We start from the raw sequence: 22,895 nt of genomic DNA, 5'->3' as shown, positions 1-22,895 counted from the left end.
ATTATATTCATAACTTTCGAAAAGAAATAACAGAGGAACTGTTCAATGCAGAATTATGAAAGGAAAGACCCAGATCTAGACCTTCTATTTCATGGGGACTACAGATATTTACCTAAAACAGCCATGACAGATCTTCTTTAATGCATACATTCTTTTAAATGCTTTAGTAAAAAGTTGTACGGGAACAATAAAAGTACAAATGGTTACAATAAAAGAGAATACAGCTTGTCCATACAAGAGGAATGAGTTACAGATAGAATATAACCAGCGTTCTAATAAAGGCATACATTCTTCAGAACCACAATTGTGATAAAGAACCTCATCTGGGGTGGATACCATCTATTTACAACAACCTTGTATTAGAATACCCCAATCGGGGCCAAAAAAAGACATAAAAAGGAGTATAAATAAAAAAAAGTAGTGTAGCTATATAGTTGAAACCAGAAGTTTGCATACACTATATAAAATGACACATATGCATGTTTTTCTCAATATCTGTCATGAAATCAGAATAAACCTTTCTCGTTTTAGGTCAATTAGGATTACCATCATTTTTAATATTTGCCAAATGCCAGAATAACGAGAGGGAGAGAATGTTTTAAGGCATTTTTATTACTTACGGCAAAGTCAAAAGTTTACAGTCAATAAGATTACTATGCATTTAAACAATTCTGGACTGTCCATATGATGATGTCATGTTGTTTCTTTGTAAACTTATGGTTTCAACTGCACATGGGGTGGGCAATGTGTATAAAGAGTTTGTGGAAGGCATCTATTCATCGTCCCCAGATCTTATGACGTTTCTTGTTAGATGATTATTAAAGATGGGTGGTGGAGAAGCTAAGCCTGTGACCTGAGCTAGGTCTTCCAAGATGGTGAGATTCCGAGAGATCACCAATACCCAAAGTGTGCTCTGGCTGTATGCCACAATTCACAGTGTCCGAAGAGTGAATGCTCATATCCCTTCCCTACAATGTCACATAGAAAATACATCCCGTGTGCTCCCCAGAATTCAATCCCTGCTATAGTTCTTAGATGAGGAAAGCGTGGATTCAGCCACAGAGGTGTATGTGGAGACCCCTTAGCCTCTTCACCAGGGGTCGGATGGAGAACAGGATAGCACACTCTCAACGTCACTACGGGGGCTTTCACACTGAGTTCCGGCACCAATTCGGTGGCTCTGTCAGGGCTTACGTCTTAACTCCCCGCAAAAAGGGATTCAGACGTATGCGCTGATGGAGCCATAGAGTATAATGGTGCTGGCAGAGTGAACGCGCGCTCTGCCGTGCATCATTTTCAAGAGTGTATGCCCACTGGAGGCGGACACTCAGACATCGTAGACTGTGTTGGTCCAGACTGACTGGGAGATGATTAACCAAAAAAGAAGGCTCTTATCTTCATTACATCAGAAAAATAAATTAGATATTCATAAGAGTAGAAAATATTTTGTTAACATCAAATTGACAATCCAATAAAGGTTAAAAAAAAAAATAAATACATAAAACACGAGAACAACAATTTCATATCCAACAACATCTTCAAGGAGTTTGTATGTTCTCTTCGTATTTGCATGGGCTTCTTCCAGGTTCTCTGCTTTCCTCTCACACTCCAAAGACATACTGATAGAGAACTTAGATTGGGAGTCCCTATGGGGACAGTAATGATTTTTTTCTGCAAAGCACTGTAGAAATTAGTGGCGCTACATAAGCAAGTAAAAATAAAGAAATAATTGAAGATCGGCAGTACAAGTCAAAAAGAAAAGGATACTGTCCACACTGTAAATGCATGTTTCGCATAGCTTCTTCAGGGAATAATGTACCTCTAAGGAGGAAACCCTGTAATATTTATTCAGGACCCACCACTCTAGCAGATTGTATTCAGAGGAACATAGCAACCATCCTACTAAATAATAAGGAAAGATAAACAGAGACTCCAGTTTTATTCGAGAGGGGGCGGGGGCACCCCACAGTATTTCAAGGTGTTCCCTGCGAAGGGCGGTGAAAAAAACTCTTGACGAATTACAGGAGAATAATAAAAAAAAAATGTAGAAAAAAGTAGGTTACAATTCATTTTCAGATGGTTAACCCTTCCAACCAGCATTAATATATACATTTTTTAAGATATTTACTATTTGCATTTTAGGCAGTGGACACCTTCAGAGCTGTTAGGAGGATATTAAAAGGGACATTGACTGGGACTCTAAGATGTAGATTCCTAGTAGTGAGTAATGTACTCACTGTTAGGATTCGGCTGTTTCTAGGATTCAGATGTTTTTACACTCCTGGCATTCATTACACAACGGCTCAACATGTGGTTTGCATACAGCCGATCATGTGCCAACCTTTTTCTCCTCCACTTCTCTTAATAAACTCAATTGGGAGAAGAAGTGGATAAGGCAAATATCATAAGATTGTAAGTATGGAAATCGTATATGGAGCAGACAAGTGACGAGCACAAATCTGCGGCTGAATCCACAGCAAACATTTCCAGGAGATCTGAACATGGCCTGTCATATGAGAATTATTATGATTATTATTATGATTATTATTATTATTATTATTAACGGCCTTCAGCTCGATCTCAATCCATGGCGACTTGATGGATGAACAATCTGTAGGAAGATATTTCTTATGCAAGCCTAGATAGATCCACCAGGGTCTTCTCTGCTGTTATCTTGATAGTATAAAGCCATCAGGTTGCTGGTCTTCCTCTTCGCCTTGTTCCTTCTATTCTGCTGACCATGATGTCCTTCTCCAGTGATTGCTCTCTTTGTATGATGTGTCCAAAGTAGACAAGTCGATCCTTGCTTTGAGTTATATGTCTGGCTTGATTTGTTCCAAAATAGTTTTGTTTGTTCTTCTTGCCATCCATGGTATTGATAGCATCCTTCTCCAGCACGGCATTTCAAAGGCGTTGATTCTTCTGTCTTGTTTCTTTATTGTTCAGGTTTCACATCCATATGTTATTACAAAAAAAACAGACTGTATGAGCAGTGTCTTCGCCGCCAGGGAAATGTCCCCCGATTTCAAGACCTTGTCCAGTGACCTCATTGTTGATTTGCCCATAGCTATTATCTTATTGACTTCCAGTGTTGTCGCTGCATCTTGAGTGATCATTGATCAGAGTAGGTTGTAGTCCTTTACAACTTGCAGTTTGTTGCCATCCATCTCAAAGATGTCCCAGTCATACCTGGGAGTAGTCAATATCTTGGTCTTCTTTGTGTTGAGTTGCAGTCCCATATTCGAGGTTTCCATCTTGGCACTCCGCAATAAGTCCTTCTTTCCTTTTACACTTGTTGCTATCAATGTTGTGTTGTCTGCGTATTTAAGACTGTAGATAATTCATTCAGCAATTTTGATTCATTCTTCTTTTTCGGCAAGTCCAGCTTTCCTGAAGTTCGCTTCTGCATATAAATTAAAGAGAAATGGTAATAGGATGCAGCCTTGTCTGACACCTCGCTCTACTTTGAACCATGCCGTGTTCCGTTCAGACTGCTGCTTCTTGGTCAATGTAAAGGTTTCTAATGAGGCTGATCAGATGGTTTGGCACATTCATATCCTTCATGATATTCCAAAATTTCTGGTGATCAACACAGTCGAAGGCTTTGCTGTAGTCAATGAAGCAAAAATAGTTCTCCTTGTTGTATTCTTTGGCCTTTTCCATTACGCATCTAATGTAGAAATCATCTAAGAAATCACGGCAAAATTATGTTTTTTTCCTGTATATAGCAACATATTTCAATATTGTACTTTACCAATCTGTAACAGGCATGAGAAATATAGCTTTAACTTATCACTTACTAGGGGTCGTTGGTGAAACGTGGCAGACGTGGCTGTGGGAAGCAGTGCAGATGACAATAAAGAACATCAAAGCAGTAGCAGCCCATTTCAGCTGTCACCACCAACTGCTCCCTTCCACTTGTGGTCCCATTAGGGCGGGAGAGTGGGGTGAGAGCACCTGGCCCCACCGTCTTGTCCTCGTGGGGCTGGCAGTTATGTGGTACTGGGGGCTGAACGCTGCCAGCAGAAGAAGGGCACAGTTTGGGCTTTTTTACACCACAGCAGCCTGAAGATGGCTTATTCTCTGTAGTTGACACGCAGCGTCTCTTCCCCATTCTGTGGTACACCCTACACATGACAGAGTAGAAACGTTAGTATGACGCAATTACTTCTTCACCTGCTATTTAGAACGCTCTGATTAGATTGATTTGTAATGGCAGTTCAATTTTTTTTTGTAATGTTATTTTTCTGTAAAAAAAAAAAAGTAATCTATTGAATTTTTTGAAGACTGATGACTATTAGATGGGTGGGAGTCTGACTGCCAAGTCTCCCACCAACCGTCAGAATGGGTGGCTGATGTTCCCTCTTTGAATGGAGCAGTGTTTGTGCATGAGAACTATCACCCCATGAAATCTATATGAAACTGCTAGAGATAGCAGGACCTCCAACCATATAGCAGTTCTCTCCTATTCTGTGGATTTGTAATAACTTGCTATAAATAGGATACCCCTTTAAGCATTTTTGTTTAAAGCACCACTCCAGCATTTTTTTTTTCACCACTGGAGTGGTGTTTTAAACGCAAGTCCCCTACCCCCGGTCATATGCTCACACTCAGGTGCCTTCACCATTTTTCGAGGCCGCTCCAGTCCTGCGGCGCCCACTTGTGAGCGCAGCTTCTGATTGGTCAGAACTCAGAAGCTACATCACAAACTCTCAATGCCAGTCTATGAGAGCCAAAAAAAGGCCAGAACGAAGCTCTCATAGACCCACATTGATTAGTGACCTCCGCGCAGCTCCATTAAACACTGGAGCAGCCGGCAGGTCACAACTGCAGGAGAAAGACTGGAGCGTCGGCAAAAGAAGGTGAAGACAGGGGAAGCCGAGTAGCAGACAGGGGAAGCCGAGTAGCAGACAGGGGAAGCCGAGTAGCAGACAGGGGAAGCCGAGTAGCAGACAGGGGAAGCCGAGTAGCAGACAGGGGAAGCCGAGTAGCAGACAGGGGAAGCCGAGTAGCAGACAGGGGAAGCCGAGTAGCAGACAGGGGAAGCCGAGTAGCAGACAGGGGAAGCCGAGTAGCAGACAGGGGAAGCCGAGTAGCAGACAGGGGAAGCCGAGTAGCAGACAGGGGAAGCCGAGTAGCAGACAGGGGAAGCCGAGTAGCAGACAGGGGGCAGGGGACTTGGATTTTCATCACCACTCCAGCTGTGAAATAAAAAAAAAATATGCTGGAGTGGTACTTTAACTGGACAAACCCTTTAAATAATAAAATTCTGTCTGCCTATAGCCACCATAGAAGTTTAGGAACTTACTCTGCACGGATTTTTAGTTAACATTCAGGTAACAAGAGGTTGCCTATGCTTTGGGGGGGGGGGGGGGGGGGAGAGAAGTAATAAATTCTTTAAAAACACACACACACAAAAAAAAAAAAAATTATAAAAAGCGCTGCACACCTCTTCACTCCTTGCTGACCTAGCACAGATGCACTGGCGGTCCCTACCGGTCTATATATACACAAGCCACTGAGGTCCTATCATCATGCCTTAGTGGTGCCAGCACATGTGGCACATGAGCACTGCGGTGAGCTTTCACATTCCACTATAGCATGTCATCGCTAGCAGCTTGTAGGACACTAGGTTGGTAAGAAATTGGAAAGTAAAGTGCTAAATTTTTGTTGTTATTGTAAAGCACTTGCTGCAACTTTTTCTTTTTTTTTTTTTTTTAAGTAGTAGGCAGGGCTGTGAGTGCGGAGTCAGAGTCTTGGAGTCGGTGTCCATTTTGGTGGAGTCAGAGTCGGAATAAAATGGACCGACTCCAACTCCTAAAATATATAATAAATTGTGTGCAGTAGTTCAATGAAGTTTGTGGGGAATATTTTTTCATAAGAATTTGGGAAAGTTATGAAATGTCCTATAAATGTCTGTCCTATTCCTGATCTAAGGGTCTAGACTTTTAGCGGAGATGAATTTGTGCTACAGTAAATTTATCACTTAAACATGAGCCATGTATGAGGGAGTCAGAGAGTCAGTCATGGAAATTGAGGATTCGGAGGTTTGGCTTACCAACTCCACAGCCCTGGTAGTAGGACAACACCTTTTGTCTGTCCATTGGCAAAATAGTGATTATTAACATCTATTCTGAACAAAAATTGTTAAAGGGGTTGTTTGGCCTTAGGGTACAAGTCTGCAGTCGATGACTGCAGACTTGTGAATTCTCACATTGTGCCTCTGAGAATTCCCCATTGCTGGGAGCAGGAGGCGCATGACTATAAGTATATGCTTTGCATACATGTGGTCACGTGCCGACTAGATGTGCGTGGCCTCGCTCAATGCAAGTGTATTGATCAAGACTGGACAAGTCTAATTTGAGTGTGGCTGAAAGTATGCAAATTGCATACTTGTGGTAACATGAGCGTCCACTCCTGAAGAATACAGTGCGCATTGGGAGGATTCACAAGTCTGCAGTCATATGGAATGACTGCAGACTTGTACCCTAAAACCAGACAACCCCTTTAAAACTTGCATGACACTTCAAAAATTGGTTCAAACAAGTAAACAATGTAACCTGCTTTCTACTATTGTTTCCAGTTTAAAGGGAACCAGTCATCTGATTCATGCAGCCCAAACCACAGGCAGCATCTATGAGATTCTGTTAGAGGATCCAGCTGGGGACCATAACTCTAGATGAGACTAATCCAGCGCCATCCCGAGGCATCTTCTACCAGCGCCACCCAGGTGACTGCCTTCTGCCATGTGTTCATAGCCATAGACCTGCCATTCACCTACAGCAATGCCGGACTAGTCTGGTCTCTGACTATGGGTCCCCAGATGGATCTTCTATCTATAATTTTTTCTGAAACAATGCAAAGTTTCATAGAAAAATAAATTTGGCCACAATCATGTAGCCCATGGTTTGAACAGTATGATTTGCAGGACAAATTCCCTTTAAGGGAATGCATCATCAAAAAATTAACTATTGATTAAATAAAAGTTTGTTAAATGTATGTCTAAAAGATTTTTTTTTTTTCTATTAATCATCTGTATCACTATTTTTATTAAAATAAATTTAAACTCTTGCAGTTTTTATTCTGGCCATTATGCATTATACTAGGATCATAGTTCCTATTCTGTACAGATCCCTTTTCAGCAGTCTCATTATCATCACAGACAAGATTACAATGAACAGTAACAATTCTATACACAGTAGCTAACACAATATCCACCATTCACAATAGGTGATGTTACCACATCCTTCCTCCCCTTCCATACACAATGACCAGATTAGAGCTTGCTTATAAGATTTGATTAAATTTATTACTGCTAGTGTCCATAGTACACATGTATGTGTTTGTTGCCAATACTGTGTATTTGTTGTCTGTACTGTGTATGTGTATATTTGTGGATCAGTGCTGTTGAAATATATGTCACCTGCTGTGTATTTTGCCATCAGGGACACCCGAGGCGGAGAGGTTTCAACTGAGGTGCCAAACTAAGCAAACTGCCCAGCGCCAACGTCAAAAGCAGGACGTTGCGTTATGAGGCGGTTTGTACTGACACCATACAAAGCTGATTCAGTGTGGCTTCTTCACGGGTGCCCCATTACTGTGCAGTTGAGAGGCCTGGCAATCTACTTTCGTATTATGCCAAGAAAAGTTGATGGAGAGTACAACTAAAGGAATGGAAAATGCACCCCTAGGTCAGAGGGCACTCAACAAGCTACTGGAGAAGAGTCAATTGTTGACTAGAGTATGACCAATGCTCACAATGGGCCAAAATCAGAGCTGAAAGGATGTCTTTTTGCGGATATTTCTTGGTCGATAAGGGAAGATCAAAAGCTGCAGAGATATCATAAAGTTCAGAACTTGAATGTAAAGAACCATGAACCAAGGCAAACTCCACATCGTCAAAGCCGAAATATACAGAACAGGACTCAACTTACTCGGAATTAGCGAACCAAGATAAACATGGCAAACATGGAACTGTTGTTAGAATCTTTGGACTTTGTGAACGAAACAAGGTTGGACTCTATACATGGACATCACCGAATGAGGCCTATAAGAATCAGATTGACTACATATGTGTTTGCCAAAGATGGAGTTCGTCGATTATTACCGTGAAAACATGGCCAGGAGCTGACTGTGGAACTGATCATGAACTTTTGATTTCAATCTGACCAACATACCAAAGGTTTTTTGGAACAGTCTGCACAACTGATTTGCATCACAGTACACGGATGAAAGAAAGCCTGAGGAATTATGGACACACATAAGGATTATTATTGTTATTATTGAAGAAGCCAGTAAGACAAACAAGGGGCAGAAGAGACCCCCGCAGCCATGGTTAATTGAAGAGACCATAAAAGATCATCTAAGAAAAAAGGCAAAAGGGTAAATAGCAGGAAGCAGACATCATCAGTAAAAGACTAAAGAGAGCCATTCGAGCAGACAAAGAACTTTATTACCAAAAGATATGTACAGAGATAGAAAGTGAACATCTTAGGGGCAAGACCAGGAAGGCATACCTAAAAGATCAAAGAGATACGATGAAAGTTTCAACCAAGAGTTAGCATGTTGAAAGACGCCAACGGAACAAACTAACTGAGCCAGAACAGATCAAGGAAAAATGGAAAAAATACACGGAAAACCTCTACAAGAACGACTCAGTGATATCGAAACAAACTGAGACTGAAAATTATAGAGCCGAACATCCTGAAAGACAAATTCATTGTCGCAATAAAGCTTCTGTCAAACAACAAATCGCCTGGATGTGACAATATTGCAAAAGAGCTAATTAAATCTGCTAATGCAGCAGTTGATGTCATCACACGCCTGTGTCAAGAGATATGGACAACTGGTAAATTGCCTAAGGACTGGACAAGATTGGTGTTTATTCCTATTCAGAAACTATCGGACTATTGAACTCATACCTCATGGCAGCAAAATACTACTGAAGATCATAAAAAGACGGTTACAGCCTTACTTTGACAAAGAGCTGCCAGAAGAACAAGCAGGACTCAGAAAAGGCAGAGGAACAAGAGATGTAATTGCTAAAAATAGATGGATAATGGAAAAGGACAAAGACTACAAACAAGGAGTTCTATTTTTGCTTCATCGACTACAGCAAAGCCTTCAACTGTGTTAATCACCAGAAACTTTGGAATACCATGAAGGATACGGGTGTGCAAAACCATCTGATCAGCCTCATTAGGAACCTTTACATTGACCAAGAAGCAGCAGTCTGAACGGAACACTGCATGGTTCAAAGTAGAGCGAGGTGTCAGACAAGGCTGCATCCTATCACCATTTCCTCTTCAATTTATATGCAGAAGCTATTTTTATGAAGGCTGGACTTGCCGAAAAAGAAGAAGGAATCAAAATTCCTGGACAAATCATCAACATTCTTAAATACAGACAATTTAACATTGATAGCAACAAGCGTAGAAGGAATGAAGGACTTATTACGGAGTGTGAAGATGGAAAGCTCGAACATGGGACTCCTACTCAATACAAGGAAGACAAAGATACTTACTACTGCCAGGTATGAGGGGGACACATTTGAGATGGACGGTGACGAATCGAAGTTGCAAAGGACTTCAACCTACTCGGATCAATGATTACTCAAGATGCAACGACGACATTGGAAGTCAATAGGAGAATAGCTATGGGCAAATCAACAATGAAATCACTGGACAAGATCTTCAAATCGAGGAACATTTCACAGGTGATAAAGACACGGCTCGTACATACTCTGATCTTTTCTGTGGTAACATACGGATGAGAAACCTGGACAGTAAAGAAACAAGACAACAAAAGAATAACACCTTTGAAATGTGGTGCTGGAGGAGGATGTTATCAATACCATGGATGGCAAGAAGAACAAACAAATCAAGTTTGGAACAAATCAAGCCAGACACGTCACTCAAAGCAAGGATTACCAAGCTGTAACTTGCCTTCTTTGGACACATCATATGAAGAGAGCAATCACTGGAGAAGGACATCAAGGTTGGAAGAATAGAAGGAACCAGGCGAAGAGGAAGACCGGTAATCTGATGGCTTGGTACTATCAAGATAACAGCGGAGAAGACCCTGTGGACTGGCTTGCACAAGATCAATTTTCCTACAGATTGCTCATCCATCAAGTCACCATGGCTCAAGATCGAGCCCAAAGCTGTTAAATAAATAGATAAGTGTCCATTTACCCAAAAAGGAAATTTAAATCATACCATTCTCACACTGGGCCTAATTTAATTGTTATAGATAAGCATTCTTTAAAAAATACACTACTTCAATGCAAGCAGTTCAAGATTGGGCAATTTAACCCGGTTCCTGACCAGACAATTTTTTTTTTCTGTATGTGTGATTTAAAAGCTGTAAAAATGCTTCTCGTTTGCACATTGCTATAATTTTTGCATCTTTATTTCGCAATATGTGGGGCCTAATTTTTATGCCTTTTGGTAAAATAAAGGAAACGTGCGTGTTTTTTCATATTTTTTCCTATGACCACAAAAAATATGTTATTAAATTTGTTCCTCTTGCCGAAACAATTATTTTTATATATGAAGGACATATTTTTGTTTTGTTTTTTTATTTACAGGGATGGGGCTAGTAACAAACATTTGGATTTTCCTGCTTATTATTTATTTTTCATTTATTTCACTTTCACGCATTGTGCCCACCATAGGGTCATAAAAAAACTTTGGGGAGCATTACCACATTTAAATACTAATTTTTACTGGATTTTCCCTGTAACTGGGGCTGGTATATTGGTATATTAGTCCCAGTAACAGTGAAAATTCAGCCTCCTTGGTGCATAGCAGAGCTGACTGGGTCTCTGAGGACCTGACAGCACCAGGTCCCTCAACTACACACAGCGAACACGTGATCACTGGGTCCAGAGGAGGGGCTAGTGCTGTCAGCACTTCCTATTCTGTATACACACACTTGTTATAGTGCTGCTCACCATTATTGGCACCCCTTCATTATTTTTCATAGGCCATACAATATCTTCAGAAATAAATGGAAATGTACCAAAGTTATATCCTCAGGATTTTTTAAATTAGTGGTCCAAAGTAATACAACAAAACATTGAAATTGCAACAAGGAAGTTGAAAAACAAAGAAGAAACAGAATAAACAGCATGTGCAGCAATAAAGGCACCCCTAATTAATACTTGGTTGCCCCCCTAATTAATACTTGGTTGCACACCCTTTGGCATTGATGACAGCTTCAAAACGTTTCTTGCAGCCATCTATAAGCTTCTTGCACTTCTCAGCTGGAATTTTCTCCCACTCTTCCTTTTGCAGTTTGTTCAAGCTCTTGAATGTTTGCAGGGTTCTTTTTCCCAATGGCAGATTTCAGTCCACCCCAAAGATTTTCAGTGGGATTGAGGTCAGGATTAGTGAGCGTGCCCTTTTAACCCTTTCACCGAGCACGCTCGGGTGTTATCCAAGTGTCTTTGGTGTGTTCGTATATTATGTCTGCATAATTTACGTCTGTTAGACAGCCTAAACACATTCAGGGATTGCCTGTTTGTTAGGGAATCCTCACGTGTTCAGGCTGTCTTATGGCCATAAATCAAGCAGACGCAGGGACTGGATCATAATATACGAGCACACCAAAGATACTCGGTAAGCACCCGAGCATGCTCAGTGAAAGGGTTAAACGAGCACGCTCGCTCATCACTAGTAAGGACTCATTGCTGGTCATTTTAAAACCATCCATTTTTTCTTTTTCAGCCATTCCGCTGTACTTTTGGATGTGTGCTTTTGGTTATGGTCTTGATGGAGGACCCATGATTTTCGACTCAGACCAAGCTTTCTTACACTGGATAGAACAGGTTACACTAAAATCTCTTGATAATTCTCTAATTTAAAGATTCCTGTGATACGGTCAAGGCCTCCAGTACCAGACACAGCAAAGCAACTCCACAGCATTATGGATCCTCCACCATGCATTGCCAAAAAGCTCTATTTTTCTTTCATCTGTCCACAGAACATTTTCACAGAAGGATTGTGTTTGTCAAGGTACTCTTTGGCAAAGATCAGTTGTTCCTTTTTATGTCTTTTCTTTGACAATGGTTTCTTCCTTAGCGTTTGCCCATAAAGCTCTGCTTGGTTTAGTGTGCGGCGTATGTTTCGTGTTGAAACCATGACCCCAGACTGTTCCAGGTTGGCCTTCAGGTCTCTAGATGTTTGAAGTGGTGGTTTTTCCACCATTCGCACCAACCTTCAAAGACATCTCTTGTCAATTTTCCCCTTTCCTCCATGTACAGGGAGGTTCTTGACGGTTCCATGCTTGGAAAACTTCTTAATAACATTGAGCACTGTTGAAACTGGGATACTAAGGTCTTTGGAGATGGCCTTATACCCTTTGGAAGTCTTGTGTTTGCTAATAATATCAGATCTGATGTCCGCAGACAACTCATTTGTCTTCACCATTGTGACAAAGGAACAGGGCCTACCATGTGGATTTTTAAAACACGAAAGTCATCATTCATTGGCTAATTCATGTCACATGGGCACCGACAATTAATCACAGGAGAATCTCTTTTGTGATTTATAGGCGAGTCAAAATGTGTTTCCATACTAAATTAATGTAAAGGGCCAGTGACACAGCAAGCTTTAAGATTTTTTATTTTCCCTTAAATTGTTTTTGGTTTTAAATTATTGTTTATCATTTACTCTTTTGTATTTAACACACTTCTACACAAAATACCTGTTTCACTTGATTCATTTTTTTCAGGAGATATTCCACATTAAGTACTTAAACTTCATGGGTGCCAATAACGATGAGCAGGACTGTAAGTGCTATGTATGCAGTGATAGGGAAGGTAGAAAGAGTGAAAAATATCTCTGCCTTCTCTGCGGGGACTTTGGCTTTGTCTGACAGCAGACTCCCCCCTCCTGCAGCTGCACAATATCACGCAGATGATATACTATGCAGTGACGTTTTAGGACATCACTGCAGAGTAGAACACGGACCACCCAGACGTTTATCATCTATGGGCAGTCTGGAAATAGTTTTATTTTGAACCTAGACAAAAAAAAAAGCCAAAACATTTTAAAAAAATGAACAAGAAGATATTCGACACTCCTGCCTGTTGGGTGCACAAGTAGGGCTGCACCAGAGTAAATCAAAGAATACAGTGACATGTAAAAGTTTGGGCACCCCTGGTCAAAATTACTGTTATTGTGAACAGATAAGCAAAGTTTAAGATTAAATGATCTCCAAAAGGGCTAAAGTTAAAGATGACACATTTCCTTTGTATTTTAGCCCACCACCCCCCCCCCCTCAAAAAAGAAAAATTAAATAAATATTAATTTATATAGAATTTTACATTTTAAAAAGTGACAAAAAGGAAGATGGGCAGATGCAAATGTTTGGGCACCCTTGGAGATTTCTGTACTCAGAAAACGTTGACCAATGTTTCAGACCTTAATTAGCCTGTTAGGGTTATGGCTTGTTCAATACCATCGTTAGGAAAGGCCAGGTGATGAAAATTTCCCAGCTTTATAAAAAACAGGCCTCCTAACCTTGTGCTAAAAACAGCAGCCATGGGTAGTTCTAAGGAGCAGCCTAGCACTCTGAAAATGATGGAGCCTCACAAAGCAGGAGAAGGCTTTAAGAAGATAGCAAAGTGTTTTCAAGTTGCCCTTTCCTTAGTTTTAAATATAATTAAGAATCGGCAGGTACCAGGAACAGTGGAGGTCAAGATAAGGTCTGGAAGACCAAGCAAAATTTCAGTGAGAGCTGCACATAGGATTGCTAAAAAGGCAAATCACAACCCCGCGCTTGACTGCAAAAGACCTTCAGAAAGATTTAGCAGACTCTGGAGTTGTAGTGCATTGTTCTACTGTTCAGAGCCACCTGCACAGAATTTCAGGAAAAGAACATCTAGACAACCATTAACCCATTTCTGACGTGGGGCGTAATAATACGTATCTGCGCCCTGGGCCTATTGAACGAGATACGCATTATTACACCCTGGCAATTGTGCCTGCACAGAGGCGGTACTGGTGCGATCACCGCCGGGTGTCAGCTGTGACAATGTGCCAGGAGTGGTGCCGCACCGCTCCACACATTAACCTCTAAGTCGATCGCAGCATTTCCTGTGCAGGCACCGGTAAGAGCGCGCCTCTTACCTGCTATCCGGCGTATAGTGCAGTGTATACCGGGTCCGAATAGTTGCTATGGTGACCCGATGTTGTCATGATGACATCCGGGTCACCAGACATCAGCATGTTAGATAAATTGTGCTCAGTGCACGTTCTACCTAACTTGTGTGTGTAGGGGCTGCAGCCTGCACAACATAAGGGGTGATGCTTCATCCTTATGCAAGTGATCAGCCTACAAAAAAATGAAAGTCCCATAGTGGGAAAAAGTGTAAAAGTTTAAAAAAAAAAAAAAGTGTCAGAAAGTGAAAAAAAAATTTTTTTCAAAAAAATTGAAAAAATAACCCCAAAAAATAAAAATATACTGTACCCATAAATAAATATTATAATGACAAAAAAAACAAAACAATAAAAGTACACATATTTGGTATCGCCGCATGCGTAAAGACCTGACCTATAAAACTGTCCCAAATAAACACATACACTTTCTCCTCTAACACAGCGCAGGATATGATTACACACTAATACCATACACCCCTGCTTTTCATGACCAGGGACAAGTACGTACCGTATTCCTCATAATAGCTGCGCAGCAGCACCTGAAGCTATGCCCCTGTATCCTGGAACCAGTGGGTAAGAATAATACTTGCCTAATACAGAGGCTATCCATACTTCAATCTTAGAATGGTGTCACTTTTGGGTATTTTCTGTCATAAAGACCTCTCAAAGTGACTTCAAATGTGACGTGGTCCCTAAAAAAATGGTTTTGTAAATTTTGCTGGAAAAATTAGAAATCGCTGGTCAACTTTTAACCTTTTATAACTTCCTAACCCCAAAAAAATTTGGTTCCAAAATTGTGCTGATGTAAAGTAGACATGTGGGAAATGTTATTTATTAAGTATTTTGTGTGAGATATCGCTCTGATTTAAGGGCATAAAAATTAAAATTTTGAAAATTTTCACAAAATTCCCGATTTTTTCACAAATAAACGCAAGTCATATAGAAGAAATTTTACCACTATCATGAAGTACAATATGTCATAAAAAAAACAATATCACAATCATTTGGATTCGTTAAAGTGTTCCAGAGTTATTATCTCATAAAGTGACAGTGGTCAAGATTTTAAAAATTGGCCTGGTCATTAACGTGCAAACCAAAAGGGGTTAAGCATGGGGGTGGATCAATCATGCTTTGCGGCTGTGTTGCAGGTAATTGCACGGGAAACATTGCAAGGGTAGAGGGAAGAATGGATTACATTTTTTGATGCAAACATAACACTATCTGTAAAAAAGATGAAATTAAAAAGAGGATGGCTTCTACAAATGGATAATGATCCTAAACACATGTCAAAATCCGCAATAGACTACCTCAAAAGGTGTAAGCTGAAGGTTTTACAATGGCCCTCACAGTCCCCTGATCTGAACATCACTGAAAATCTGTGGCTAGACCCCAAAATAGCAGTGCATGCAAGACGACCCAGGAATCTCACAGAACTGGAAGAAGTTTCCAAAGAAGAATGGATGAAAATCTCTCAAACAAGAATTGAAAGACTCCTGGCCGGCTACTAAAAGAATTTACAAGCTGTGATACTTCAAAAAGGGGGTGCTGCTAGGTACTAACCATGCAGGGTGACCATACTTTGCATTAGCCCATTTTCCTTTTTGTAATTTTTAAAATATAAAAAATAACAATATAATGTATTTTGTGGATTTAAGATGCCATAAAACTCACTCCATTTTGGGAAGAAAAATAGGAAAACATTTTTTAATAAAATGGTGGTGCATCTTATAGTCCGCCTTTACAGTAGTTTACTGGGGGGGCGGCTGCGGTGGTGTAGGGTCACAGGAGGCTGGGTCGCTGCAGCAGGAAGCTGGTAGTGGCAGGAGTTAAGTGATGATGCGGGGAGGAGGGGGTGTTCGGTGGTGCGAGGATGCGATGGGCCCCGGGCTGTCACAAAATTTCGCCAGAGTCCCCGCACTTCCCATGGTTTACAACAGGCCTGTGGAGTAGGTAAGCCAAACCTCCAACTTCTCAATTTCCATGACTCCAACTCCCTCATACATGGCTCATGTCTAAGAGATAAATTTACTGTAGCACAGATTCATCACCGCAAAGTCTAGACCCTTAGATCAGGAATAGGACAGACATTTATAGGACATTTCAGAACTTTCTCAAATTCTTAAGAAAAAATATTCCCCACAAACTGCATTGAACTACTGTACCCAATTTATTATATATTTTAGGAGTCGGAGTCGGTCCATTTTATACCGACTCCACCAAAATGGACTCCACAGCCTTGGTTTACAATGCAGTGGACATTGGGAAAATGGCCCCCAGAAGCAGAGCATGCACAGATTAAGATTTCGGCATAGAGATCTCGTCTCCTGAGATCTTAATCTGCATTTTTTAATCTGTATTTCTCACTCACTCCTGGTTTCGGCTTACAAATACTGATCACATACATATTAGGTTAATGTCACACTATTCGTAAGAGAAGCTCGAACTTTTCTGAGGGACATACAAGAAAAACAGAGGCAAAAATAGATAAAGGGACAAAAAAAATAAATTGATGAAAATGTTATCCAGAGCAATGATAAAGAGTGGTCTGTTTTTTTCTCAGAAGAAAAAAATAATAATTAAAAATAAAAAAAAATGGACGTCTGAATGAGACCTAAGACCCACTGGAGAGGCTCTCATACTTGTGTTCACACTTTACTACTGAAAACCTGTCACTGTGTCCTGTGACAAGCTTGTCTGACAGGTTATAAAGCTCAATCTTCACCCGAGCAGCTTTCTGACCCTATAACTGAGGGGAGGCTGCAGACAAGTCCTCATTATCCCTGCAGACACAGCACCCTAAGGGCAGACGGCTGTATTATTGGTGTAGTTGAGATTGACAAAACATCGGATCACACTCGGACCAATGTTACTCTATGGGGCCGTGCACATGTCCGATTTTTTTCCTTGGACAGAGTTTGTACTAGGGAGAAAAAAAAAAAAAAAAAAAAAAAAAAAAATCGCTGCATGTTCGAGTTTGCTCCGACATTCGGTGTCGATGAGTCAGAGAAACCATCAGATGACATCTGAGTGCAGTCCGATTTCTGCACACTCATAAAATGGAGAAGATGGAGACATTTTTTTTCCTCCATCTTCTCCACATCCGAGAGAATCAGAGCACACTAAGCTGACACTGACCCCCACACCCTGACAGCAGTATCATATGCATACTCCACCCGATTATTTGGGATGAGACAATCTACACTCATGTGCACCTTCCCTAAGCGCACACATTTTTTTTCTAGTGAACCTAAGGAGTTTTACAGGAGGAAGACACTTGAGAATTAAGAAATTCCAGACAAAAGCAGCTTTTCTTGAAGCGTCTTCGTTTAGCATGCCTTTATTGTTTCCTCTCCTTGAGCAACGTTTTTTGGCATCTGGTATAATTTTTGAGCATTTTTACAGTGTTTTTTTGGGAGTTTTTTTTTTAAACTCCCTTCAAAACAATAAAGATACTGCTGGTGTTTTTTCAAGCAAAAAAAACGCTGACAAATTACATAAAAAGAATCCTGAGCAGCTTTTGACCCGTCCCATTGACTTGTGTAAAGTACAGAGTCTTCAGAGGGGAAAACACCAGACCGGTCAGGTCGCTTCTTCTAGCTGCTTTGGAAACCTGAAGTAGTTAAAATACACTGACAAGACAGAGCACAAGCACAGCAGGCAGTCGTCGCAGCGCGCCGTCGTCACGTCACAGCGCAGCACACATGTTCATCCTTCTATGCCCTTAGTTGGCGATTTTCAGGTGTTTTTTGAGTGGAATCCACCTGAAATAAAGGCGTTGTGTGCACGTACCCAAGAGCATGTAAGCCGGCCATATAATGGAGACAGGCAGGGCCCCAGGGTCCTGCAGTGTCTCCACTCCGGCAGAGGTGGGCTCAGGCCCCTGTATGTCATGGCCCGTACACAGTCCACAATTGGCCAACATGGCTGTGACTTTCTGGGGTCCGTCCGGGTATTGTGGTCGGTATACAGACAGCCTAACAGAGATCACAGGGGTCCTAAACCCTCAACCTCTCATATCTATATGCCCAAATGAACCACATAGTGGTGGTCTGTCGGCAGCAGACCTAACAATCACATTATTTTATTATATTGGATGGGTTTCCACTTTCAGCAATGTGGACCGCAGGCATGGAAAGTAAGGACACTGGGTGGTACTTGCCCTTCCCAGCTGTTCAAGTCTGTGTTTTTTTTTTGTTCCCGGGATTATATCAGGTCGATAACAAACATTACCGCTGCAGCCAATCACTACTGAGCTCAGTGATTGGCTGCAGCAGTGATGTGTGCTGTCGACATGATGTCACTGATGCAGCAAAAAAAAAAACAGAGACCGGAACTGGAGAGGGGGAGGGTGAGTACCAGCTGGTGTCCTTACCTCATATGCCCGCCAGGCTCTGGGGTCGCTTTGCTGTATGTGGAGGACCCCTTTAACATAACACTAGCCCACCATGGTGAGCCTTCTGCCGCCCATCATCTGCTCCATGACCAAACTGTAACTTCTGGGTCATATTATGGTGCCACCTGTGGTCAGTGGCGATGGAGCAGCCATGTGTCAGCAGGCGGCACACAGACTCCGGAGGTCGGATCAGCCGGCAGCCCCGATCAGTGCAGGTAACTGATCATCTGCAGTAGATGAGTAATGTCTGGCGGGAGGCGCCGGCTGCTGGACGCGTCTAATGTGCAACATATACAGGATCTCACCCGCTCTGCCCACTGCCGGCTCCGTGTCGTCTCCAGCCCTCAGGCCGGACTCTGCCATCCGCAGCCGAACCGAACCGGCCGGTAGATGCTAGAACCTAGTGGCTTAAAGGACCTTTGATGACGTCATGACCATGTGGTTGGTCACATGTGTTGGCTGGGAGGAGTCAGAGTCTGGGCGAAGCTTCTTCACGTGGCGTGTCAGATCCTGAGCGGAGAGGAGCGGCGTGTACAGAGTGATCCATGAGGAGGTGGAGTATGGCGGCCGCGGGAGGGCGCTGTGCTACACCGAGTATGGGGCTTATCCAGTGCAAAACACACACACACACACACACACACACGGAAATCGGACTGCACTCAGATGTCATCCGATGGTTTCTCTGATTCATCGACTTGCATGGCCGAGTGAGATCCGAATATTGGAGTAAATTCGAACATGCAGAGATACAAGTGGGTACGGAAAGTAGTCAGACCCCTTTACATTGTTCACTCTTTGTTTCATTGCAGCCATTTGGTAAATTCTTAAAAGTTCATTTTTTTCTCATTAAAGTACACTCTGCACTAATAATTATATACAGTACAGACCAAAAGTTTGGACACACCTCATTGAAAGATTTTTCTGTATTTTCATGACTATGAAAATTGTACATTCACACTGAAGGCATCAAAACTATGAATTAACACATGTGGAATTATATACTTAACAAAAAAGTGTGAAACAACTGAAAATATGTCTTATATTCTAGGTTCTTCAAAGTAGCCACCTTTTGCTTTGATGACTGCTTTGCACACTCTTGGCATTATAATAATAATAATAGTTTATTTTTATAGCGCCAACATACTCCGCAGCACTTTACAAATTTTAGGGGGGACTTATACAGACAATACAGAATAAGCATATCGAAAGGAGTGAGGGCCCTGCTCGCGAGCTTACAGTCTATGAGGAAGTGGGGGAGACACAAAAGGTAAAAAGTACATATATTGTATAATGCAGCCTTGATATACTGAATAGGATAAATAATAATCCATGGACTGGTCGCCTGCCAGTATGTGTGCAGTCCTGACAGAGGCTTTTATGTGCATGGTTGGTTTGAACCCGAAGTTGAAGAAGATTTTAATATGGGGGAAAGCTGGGATGGACAGAGTGTGGCATTCTCTTGAAGAGCTCCAAGAGGTAGTCACTGGAAATGGTTTTCACTTCACAGGTGTGCCCTGTCAGGTTTAATAAGTGGGATTTCTTGCCTTATAAATGGGGTTGGGACCAGTCAGTCTTTCCGAAAAATTGGGCAAGCTTTGAAAGTGTCCCCAAGTGCAGTTGCAAAAACCATCAAGCGCTACAAAGAAACTGGCTCACATGAGGACCGCCCCAGGAAAGGAAGACCAAGAGTCACCTCTGCTTCTGAGGATAAGTTTATCCGAGTCACCAGCCTCAGAAATCGCAGGTTAATAGCAGCTCAGATTAGAGACCAGGTCAACGCCACACACAGTTCTAGCAGCAGACACATCTCTACAACAACTGTTAAGAGGAGACTTTGTGCAGCAGGCCTTCATGGTAAAATAGCTGCTAGGAAACCACTGCTAAGGACAGGCAACAAGCAGAAGAGACTTGTTTGGGCTAAAGAACACAAGGAATGGACATTAGACCAGTGGAAATCTGTGCTTTGGTCTGATGAGTCCAAATTTGAGATCTTTGGTTCCAACCACTGTGTCTTTGTGAGACGCAGAAAAGGTGAACGGATGGACTCTACATGTCTGGTTCCCACCGTGAAGCAGGGAGGAGGAGGTGTGATGGTGTGATGGTGCTTTGCTGGTGACACTGTTGGGGATTTATTCAAAATTGAAGGCATACTGAACCAGCATGGCTACCACAGCATCTTGCAGCGGCATGCTATTCCATCCGGTTTGCGTTTAGTTGGACCGTCATTTATTTTTCAACAGGATAATGACCCCAAACACACCTCCAGGCTGTGTAAGGGCTATTTGACCAAGAGGGAGAGTGATGGGGTGCTACGCCAGATGACCTGGCCTCCACAGTCACCAGACCTGAACCCAATCGAGATGGTTTAGGGTGAGCTGGACCGCAGAGTGAAGGCAAAAGGGCCAACAAGTGCTAAGCATCTCTGGGAACTCCTTCAAGATTGTTGGAAGACCATTTCCGGTGACTACCTCTTGAAGCTCATCAAGAGAATGCCAAGAGTGTGCAAAGCAGTCATCAAAGCAAAAGGTGGCTACTTTGAAGAACCTAGAATATAAGACATATTTTCAGTTGTTTCACACTTTTTTGTTAAGTATATAATTCCACATGTGTTAATTCATAGTTTTGATGCCTTCAGTGTGAATGTACAATTTTCATAGTCAAGAAAATGCAGAAAAATCTTTAAATGAGAAGGTGCGTCCGAACTTTTGGTCTGTACTGTGTATATATATATATAAAAATAAATAATCAATCTATCTCAGAAATCATCATCTATGAACGCTGGCCATGGGCCGCTCATATGAGATCTGCAGTGACAAGCACAGGAGTCTCCTGTAGACCCCCGGGTGTCAATCCGTCGGCGCCCTGCAGTCATAGGGCAGGCACTGATGGGCTAGTCTTAAGCTATGTGCCCACGTTGCATTTATGAAGCAGAAAATTTCTGCTTCATAAATGCAAGTCCTCTCCCGGAAAAACGCATGCGGAATTCCGCACGCGTTTATCGCGCATTTTTCGCGCGTTTATCACGCGTTTTCCACATGCGGAATTGCCTTGCGTTTTTTATGCATTGGACAAAGGCAATTCCGCTTGCGGAAATGCAAAATTAAATGACATGCTGCGGATTTTTGAACGCAGCATAAACGCTGCGGAAAAATCCGCAGCATGTGCATAGAACTTGCGGAATCCCATTGGGGACCATGGGGTGCGGATATACATGCGTTTTTCAAGCGTTTACGCTGCGGAAATTCCGCAGCATATACGCTTGAAAAATGCTACGTGGGCACACAGCCTTAGGCTGTGTGCCCACTATGCGTTTTTCAAGCGTTTTTGATGCGGATTTTCCACAGTGTAAACGCTTGGTAATCAGTCCCCCATGATCCCCAATGAAAATCTGCATGTTCTGTGCCCATGCTGCGGAATTCTCCGCAGCGGATTTTCCTTGCGGAAAAATCCGCAGCATGTTCATTATTTGTGCGTTTCTGCATGCAGATTTGTGGTCCCAATGCATTTGAAAAACGCAAGTCAAATCCGCATGTAAAATCCGCAAGCGTTTTTACATGCAGAAACGCTGCAGAAATTTTCTGCTTGATTTCTGCATCGTGGGCACATACCCTTAGGCTGTGTGCCCACGTAGCGTTTTTCAAGCGTTTATGCTGCGGAATTTCCGCAGCGGAAACGCTTGTGAAACGCTAGGTAATCCGCACCCCATGGTCCCCAAGGGGATTCCGCATGTTCTATGCACATGCTGCGGATTTTTCTGCAGCGTTTATGCTGCGTACAAAAATCCGCAGCATGTCATTTAATTTTGCGGAAGCGCAGCGGAACTCCCGCCATTGACTTGCATTGAGACGCATAGAAACCGCGACTGTACATTTGTACAAGCGGCTTCTATGCGTCTCTATGTGCGGATGGTACCCAGTTCTGGAGGAGAGGAGACTCTCATCCAGACCTGGGTACCATTGTACCTGTAAAAAAAGAATAAAATAACAAATAAAGTTTATATTCACCTGTCCGGCGGCTTGTCTCTGAATGCCGGCATCGCTTGAGGACCTGCGGTGACATCACAGTCATGTGACCGCAGGCCCTTCACCGCTCTGTCTCATGAGATGCCAGCAGCCAGGAACCAGACAGTAACGAGCGCTGCAGCCACGCCGGGGCCTCCGGGGTGAGTATAGCTTTATTTGTTTTAATTTTTACGGTTCACACTGTATAAATCCATGCCGGTTGCATGGATTTAGGCTGTGTGCCCACGTAGCGTTTTTCAAGCGTATATGCTGCGGAATTTCCGCAGCGTAAACGCTTGAAAAACGCATGTAGATCCGCACCCCATGGTCCCCAAT

The 22,895-nt window shown here is 42.3% G+C and overlaps 1 protein-coding gene across 1 annotated transcript in view; it reads right to left on the bottom strand.

Moving 5' to 3' along the window:
* The window catches only part of AMMECR1L (AMMECR1 like), a 50,475-nt gene extending 31,457 nt beyond the window's left edge, over positions 1-19,018 (bottom strand). Inside the window, exons 1-2 of the mRNA XM_073673037.1 lie at positions 18,864-19,018; positions 3,801-4,127 (exon numbers count right to left, since the gene is read on the bottom strand). Of these exons, the coding sequence (XP_073529138.1) occupies positions 3,801-4,114 (314 nt within the window). The 5' untranslated portion in view covers positions 4,115-4,127; positions 18,864-19,018. The remainder of the gene's footprint in view (positions 1-3,800; positions 4,128-18,863) is intronic.
* Positions 19,019-22,895: the final 3,877 nt, after the last annotated feature.

This window comes from Phyllobates terribilis, unplaced genomic scaffold (genome assembly GCF_046119375.1).
Source record: "Phyllobates terribilis strain yellow unplaced genomic scaffold, ASM4611937v1 Scaffold_3__8_contigs__length_932513732, whole genome shotgun sequence".
NCBI lineage: Eukaryota > Metazoa > Chordata > Amphibia > Anura > Dendrobatidae > Phyllobates > Phyllobates terribilis.
This window is presented reverse-complemented; position numbering and strand designations above follow the sequence as displayed.